Genomic DNA, 7,914 nt, shown 5'->3' with positions numbered 1-7,914 from the left:
AGCATCGGCAGTTCCTACTATCCCTATTAATGTATGCTGTAGACATCAAGACCTGACAAATTTGCTGAATACATTTATTTCTTTTATCCACACTATTAAATGCACAGAATGGGTTGAAGATTATGAATATGAGCAGAATCAGACTGCATGAGCATGGTTCAATCCTGGATGCAACAGAAAAATGCAATCACTGTCGTGATTTGTGAGCTTCCTTGTGTCTCAGGAAGTTGGATGACCAAGTGAATCTCTTTCCACATACAGTACAGGTGAATGGCGTTTCCCCAGTATGAGCTCGCTGGTGTGTCTGCAGGGCCGAAGACTGAGTGAATCTCTTCCCGCACTTAGAACAGGAGAACAGCCTCTCCCCACTGTGAACCCACCGATGTGTCAGCAGGTGGGACGAGTGCACGAATCGCTTCCCGCACTCCATGCAGGAGAACGGCCTCTCCCCCGTGTGAATGCGCTGGTGAATAGTGAGCTGAGAGGAGCGCTTGAACCTAGAGCCGCAGTGAGAGCACCTGAACGGTCTCTCATCAGTGTGAACGAGTTGATGGGATTTCAACTGCCCAGGACTTTTAAAGCATTTCCCACAGTCAGGGCATTGAAAAGATCTGTCGTCAGTGTGAACTCGCTGGTGCTCCATAAGGTGGGATGACTGAGTGAATCCCTTCCCACACTCTGGGCAGGCGAATGGTCTCTCCCCAGTGTGGACTCGCTGGTGTGTCATCAGACGGGACGCGGTACTGAATCCCTTCCCACACGTGGAGCAGGTGAATGGTCTCTCGCCACTGTGGACTCGCTGGTGCGTCATCAAATGGCACGTCTTAGTGAATCCCTTCCCACACTCGGGGCAGGCGAATGGCCTCTCCCCGTGAATCCGCTGGTGTTGAGTGAGATAAACAGATTTGCTGAACCCAGTCCCGCAGTGGGAGCAACTAAACGGTTTCTGCACAGTATGGACATGTTGATGAGAGGCCAGTTCCCCAGAACCTTTGAAACACTTTCCACAGTCTGGGCATTTAAAAGGCCTCTCCCTGATGTGAACCTGGTGGTGTCTCAGTAATTCAGATGACCGAGAGAATCCGGTCCCACATTCCATGCAGGTGAATGGCTTCTCCCCCGTGTGAACACGCTGGTGTGTCCGCAGATGGGATGACTGAGTGAATCCCTTCCCACACTCTGGGCAGGTGAACGGTCTCTGCCCGGTGTGAATTCGCTGGTGTACAGTGAGATGACATGACTGCCTGAATCGAGCTCCACAGTAAGAGCACCCAAAAGACTTCTCCCCAGTGTGACAGCGGCGATGAATTTCCAGATGAGACGGATAATTGAATCCCTTCCCACAGTCGCCGCATTTCCAGGGTTTCTCCCCGCTGAAGCTGCACTTGTGCTTTGAGAGGGCAGACGATTTGCTGAATCCTTGTCTGCATACAGAACACGAGGACAGTCTCTCTCCACAGAGAACGGTGTTTTCTCCATGTTCAAAATCTGATCATGTTGAGGCTGCAATGAATTGGGTGAAATGTCAGATCCTGACAGGATGTTCGGTCTCAGCTTCATGTCTCCTCGCCTTCTAATATCCTGTCAAATGAATTTCACAAGGAAAAAAAGGTGAGGCAATACACCAAAACAGGTTGTGAAATTGAGCTGAACGGATGCAGTAATTTGACAGACCCACACTAGCAACATACGTTTTTCAAACCCTAAAAGGAAAAACCAAGCAGAGTGGCTTCCACAGACTTCTTGCAAAATAGGTTCTGTACTCACTGTTCATACGATCTGCTCCACACTGAACAGCAAACGGAGACTGGGTGATCGCTTTGCGTGACAACCTGTGTTCAGTCTGCAAACTGCACTCAGAGCTTCTAGTTACCTCAATTCTCTGCTCACTCCCATTTTGACGTCTCTGTCCTCAGCCTCTTGCACTGTAACAATTAAGCTCAAATGGGAGCTCCAAGAGCAGCAGTTCATCTTTCAATTTGAAACTTTACAACTTACTGGACTCAACGTGGAGTTCTGCAGTTTCTGTACCAGAGGAGATTTGTCAGTATCTGGATCTTTCCACCGGAAGGAGCGCTGGATGGGTGGTGGAAACTGACTCTAACGAATTTTAAAATGGAAAAAGTTGACAGCATTTAAAAGTGAGGAATTAATACAACTTAGATCAATGTGGGGGTGATTCGGACAAATCCCAACTGTTCTTTCAAAGAGACAGCACAATGTGAAGACTTTCTTTTAAAAAAAAAGCTATTCTGTTGTTTATAATTTTACACTGCAATGAAATGAGAACTGTTTTAAAACCATATTTGACTCAAGTACTGTATGGTTTGAAAGCAAGTAACCTGACCCTCATTTCAAGCCTCCTTTATAGAGCAACTTGTTCAAGCAGAAACTGATTTTCAGTTTGCAGTCGAACAGAAGGCAAAGGGTGCGTACATATGGAGCTTTGTTTAGCAATGAGAAACTGACTGAATCATAGAATCCCTACAGTGCAGAAGGCCATTTAGCCCATCTGCAGCAAACCTCTGGAGAAAATCCCATCCAGACCCAGACCCCTATCATATTCCTGTATTTAGCAAGACTAATCCACCTCGCCTACACTTCTGTAAACAAATTTTTTTTTTTTTAAAAAGCATTCGGTTAGGCCGCAGTTACAGTGTTGCGTTCGACTCTGGTCACCACATTACAAGAAGAACATGGAGGCTCTGGAGAGGGTGCAGAAGAGGTTTATGAGGATGCTGCCTGGATTAGAAAGTATGAGCTATAAGGAGAGGATAGAAAAGCTCTTTTCTCTGAAGCAGCAGAGGCTGAGGGAGACTCGAAAGAAGTCTATAGAGTTATGAAATGCATTGATGCTCAGAATCATTCTCCCCAACCCCCCAGAGTTGAAACGTCTAATACTAGGGGGCATGCATTTAAGAGGAGAGGGTGAAAGTTCAAAGATGTGGAAAAAAATAGTGGTAGGAATCTGGAAGGCGCTGCCAGGATTGGTGAGGGAAGCAGATACGATAGAGGCATTTAAGGGACTTTTAGGTAAGCACATGAATAAGCAAGAAATGGAGGGATATGATAGAAAGATTAGCTTAATTTGGTCACAAAAACATAAGTTGTTGGAAAAGCAGGTCTGGGAGCACCTGAGAAGAGAAATCAGAGTAAACGTTTTGGGTCCAGTGACCCTTGCTCCTTTGATGTTTTATTTCAGTGTTGGGAGCTGATTTCCTTGAATTCTACAAGCAGTAATTACCGTTTCGTAAGCTGTTGCATTGTTTTGGAACTTTTGGGAAGAAAAACAAAATCAAAACAACAGCACCTTTAAAAAAATATGAGGAAGGGAGACAAAGGCAGTGTCCACATGATGTGAAGTGAATCAAGGGAGAAAGAAACCTACAGAGCTGTCTGACCCAGCAGTGAACCTTCATAGCTACAGTCTCTGCTGTTTGATTTCGGAGTTTCTCTAAGAAAAATAAACAGTGAAATTCACCTTCGAGAAACCTGTGTGGGGAGATCACAGCAAGGAAGCAGCTTAATGGCTAGATTTTTTTGTAAATCTACAATGTTGAACAGAGTGGGTTTGTTATGAATATATATTTTTATCGTATCTTGATTAATCTTTAAAAGTTAAAACATGGGTATGATGTTCACCTGCAGCAGTTTTGTTAAGAGCAGTCAGACTGTGCTATTTTCCAGGTCTGTCGAGTTTTAAGGAGCAAAGATGGCCTTTAGTAGGGTGATGTGCTCTTCCTGTTGGATGTGGGAGATTAGGGAGAGTTGCCATGTTACTGATGATAATGTCTGCAGGAAATGCGTTTGGCTGCAAATCCTATCGGATCGCATGGATCGATTAGAGTGGCAGTCAGAGGCAGCGAGGGATTAACAGGAATCAGGGGGTGTGATGGATGGCAGTCAAAGGAAAGGAGATAAACTGAAGATACAATCAGGGAGATGGGTGACCTCCAGGAAAGGTAGAGGAGTACGCAAGTAGTGCAGGAGTCCCCCGTGGCTATCCCCATCTCAGCAAGTATGCTGCTTTGGAAAATGTAGGGGGTGAGGGACTCTCAGGGGAATGTAGCACTGAAAGCCAGCTTTCTGGTACTGAGACTGGGTCTAACGTAATGAGGGATACTGTCAGGTTCTAAGCGATCGATTTTGATGGGGGACTCTGTAGTCTGAGACTGATACAGGAAAAGCAGTAAGTCAAACAGTCAAGGCAGGCAGGAACAAAGCAGAGAATGAGGTAGGACTGATAAATTAAACTGCATTTATTTCAATCGAAGAGGCCTAACAGGCAAGGCAGATGAACTCAAGGCGTGGTTGGGAATATGGGACTGGGATACCATGGCAATTGTAGAGACGTGGCTCAGGGATGGACATGACTGGCAGCTTAATGTTCCAGGGTATAGATGCTAAAGGAGGCGGGTGGGCAGGGGGGAAAAGAGAGAGGAGGAGGAGTGGCATTTCTGATTAATGATAACATTACTGCTGTACTTAGGGAGGATATTCCTGGGAATACACCCAGGGAGGTTATTTGGGTGGAACTGTGCTTGAAAACGGTCTGTTCCTGTTCGGGTGAAGGGCAAGGCCAGTAAGTGCAGGGAATGCTGGATGACTAGAGAAATTGAGGTTTTGGTCAAGAAAAAGGAGGAAACATCTGTCAGGTATAGACAGCAGAGATTGGATGAATCCCTAGAAGAGGAGTATACTTAAGAGGGAAATAAGGAGGGCAAACAGGGGACATGAAATAGCTTTGGCATATAGGGTTAAGGAGAATCCAAAGGGAGTCTATAAATACATTAACGATAAAAGGGTAACTAGGAAGTGAAAAGTGCCCTTAAAGATCAGCAAAGCTGCCTACACGTGGAACCGCAGGAGATGGATGAGATATTAAACAAATATCTTGCATTCGTGTTTACTGTGGAGAAGGATATGGAAGAGAGAGAACGTGGGGAAATAAATAGTGACATCTTGAAAAAAATGCCCATATTACAAAGGAAGACATGCTGGACATCTTAAAAAGCATAAAGGTGGATAAATTCCCAGACTTGATCAGGTATACCTTAGAACTCTGTGGGAAGCTAGGGAAGTGATTACTGGGCCCCTTGCCAAGCTTTGTTTCACCAATAGCCACAGGTGAGGTGCTGGAAGACTGGAGGTTGACAAACTTTGTGCCACTATTTAAGAAAGATGGTAAGGAAAAGCCAGGGAACTGTAGACCGGTGAGCTGAACATCGGTGGTGGGCAAGTTGTTGGAGGGAATCCTGAGGGACAGGATTTGCGTGTATTCAGAAAGGAAAGGACAGATTAGGGATAGTCAACATGACTTTGTGTGTGGGAAATCATCTCTCACTAACTTGATTGAGTTTTTTGAAGTAGCAAAGAGGATTGATGAGGGCAGAACGGTGTTTGTGATCTATATGGACTTCAGCAAGATGTTCAACAAGGTTCCTCATGGTAGACTGATTAGCAAGGTGAGATCACATGGAATAGAGTGAGACCTAGCCATTTGAATACAGAACTGGCTCGAAGGTAGAAGACAAAGTGTGGTGGTGGAGGGTTGCTTTTCAGACTGGAGGCCTGTGACCAGTGGTGTGTCACAAGGATCAGTGCCAAGTCCTGTGCTGTGTCATTTATATAAATGATTTGGATGTGAATATAGGAGGTATGGTTAGTAAGTTTGCAGATGACACAAAAATTGGAGATGTAGTGGACAGCAAAGCAGGTTACTTCAGAGTACAACGGGAACTTGATCAGATGGGCCAAGGAGTGGCAGATGCAGTTTAATTTAGATAAATGTGAGCTGCTGCATTTTGTAAAGGCAAATCAGGGCAGGACTTATACACTTAATGGTCAGGTGCTGGGGAGCGTTGCTGAACCTGCAGTGCAGGTTCATAGTTCCTTGAAAGTGGAGTTGCAGGTAAATAGGATAGTGAAGGCAGCATTTGGCAGGCTTACCTTTATTCGTCAGTGCATGGAATATAGGAGTTGGGAGGTCATGTTGCAGCTGTACATGACATTGGTTCAGCCACTTTTGGAGTTTTGCGTGTATTTCTGGTCTCTTCCCCCATAGGAGGGAATGTCGTGAAAGTTGAAAGCGTTTAGAAAACATTTTGAGAATGTTGCCAGGGTTGGAGGCTGAATAGGCTGGGGCTGTTTTCATTGGAGCAGATGTGGAGGGGTGACCTTATAGGACTTTATAAAATCAGGAGGGGCACAGACATGGTAAATAGGGAATGTCTTCCAGGGGGGTGTTCAAAACTAGAGGGCATAGGTTTAAGGTGAGACAGCAAAGATATAAAAGGGACCCAAGAGGCAACTTTTTCATGCAGAGGGTGGTGCAGGTATGGAATGAACTACCAGAGGAAATGGTGAAAGCTGGTACAATTACAACTTTTAAAAGGTATCTGTATGGGTATATGAATAGGAAGGGTTTACAGGGATATGGGCCAAATGCTGGAAAATGGGACTAGATTTATACAGGATATCTGGTCAGCACGGACAAGTTGGACCAAGGGGTCTGTTTCTGTGCTGTATATCTCTGACTATGGACACTGTGGTGAAGTTATAACTGAAGTAACTGCATCCAGTTCTGGTCACCACACCTCAGGGAAGACATGAGGGCCCTCGAGGAGGCTGGTAAGATTTACCACAGTAGTTCTTAGAAAGATAGGAATTAGTCACAAGTTTAATTTGGAGATTGGTGTGGATCTCCTCGATCCAAAGGAAGACAGAAGAGTTTTGGGAGATGTGTACGAGATCTTAAACTTGTTCAGATAAGGTACACAAAGAAAACATTATTGCCAGTTGATGATGGTACACAGAGTAGAAAAGTGATAGACAGGCAAGACTTTCTGCCAATACAGTGACTGGTATTATGTAGAATGTGCTGCCTCTGAGGGTGCTGGAAGTGGACACAATCATTGATTAGTAAAGGAAATTATATCAGTACAAGGCAGATAAACATTTTGGACTTTAGGGATAGAGCAGGGAAAGAGACAGACTGGACTGTTCTAAAGAGAGGCAGCTCAGACTGAATGGCCATTCTGGTGCCATTGTTTAATTTTGATAAAACGGGAAAGCGTGTGAAGGCCCATCTTATCGCTGCCATCTTTGTTGGAAGCAGAGCGCATGCGTAGTCCTCACGCAGGCTGTGAGAAGGGGAGAGTTTGCACCCTGTAAACTCTGACCTAGAGATGGTATTCTGGTAAATCTCTTCTGTGCTTCCTCCAAGGCCAATATAATTAAGTATTTTTTGTTTCTCAGGCACAGGGCACAGAACTGCAGAGGTGGTCTAAGCAGGAATTTTAGCACCTTGCTGCATTTCAAGTTACAGCCGTTTGCGAGGCATTTCCCGTAGACAGGACGGACAAACTTTTCTCTTTCCCCAAGTCAAATGTCCATGGAGGATGGCTCCACTGACTTGGTCAGATCTTGATGGGATGTTTCTTTATTCTGATTCAATATCCTGCAAAAGGAGAGCATTAAAAAAAACATCACTTTCAGCGCACGACAGAAATTCAAAGGGGACAAACTTTTCTCTAGGTCAGAGTTTACAGGGTGCAAACCCTCCCCTTCCCACAGCCTGCGTGAGGACGACGCATGCGCTCTGCTTCCAACAAAGATGGCAGCGGTAAGCCGGGCCCACACACACTTTCCCTTTTACTGCAAAAGGGGAAGCAGGAGCATTCTAGCTCCTCGGGAGGGTCTGGAAGCCCATACCGGGTGTTTTAAAACCTCCCAGTCTACCTGCGTTCCGTTGTTTCTCCTTTTTTTTTCACGCCACCACTATTAACATCTCCCGCACTCATCTAAAGTCCCAGCGATACGACGCCTGCGCGGTTAATGCCAGACGTCACGGCAGCCTCGCTCCCATCACTCACTCCGATTGGTTGGAGGACGAGCGTGGTGGTAGGGGGTGCT

The 7,914-nt window shown here is 45.5% G+C and overlaps 1 protein-coding gene across 1 annotated transcript; it reads right to left on the bottom strand.

Annotated features, from left to right (window-relative positions):
- Positions 1-162: 162 nt before the first annotated feature.
- On the bottom strand, positions 163-1,774 carry LOC125487579 (gastrula zinc finger protein XlCGF26.1-like). The gene is made up of 2 exons (XM_048619389.1): positions 1,768-1,774; positions 163-1,488 (listed from the first exon to the last, which is right to left on the bottom strand). The coding sequence occupies exons 1-2, from the start codon at positions 1,772-1,774 to the stop codon at positions 188-190; spliced, it is 1,308 nt and encodes a 435-aa protein (XP_048475346.1). The 3' UTR covers positions 163-187.
- Between the last annotated feature and the right edge of the window lie 6,140 nt (positions 1,775-7,914).

This window comes from Rhincodon typus, chromosome 42, assembly GCF_021869965.1.
Source record: "Rhincodon typus isolate 14 chromosome 42, sRhiTyp1.1, whole genome shotgun sequence".
Classification (NCBI taxonomy): domain Eukaryota; kingdom Metazoa; phylum Chordata; class Chondrichthyes; order Orectolobiformes; family Rhincodontidae; genus Rhincodon; species Rhincodon typus.
Note: the sequence above shows the minus strand (reverse complement) of the source record. Positions and strands in the feature narration are given on the sequence as shown.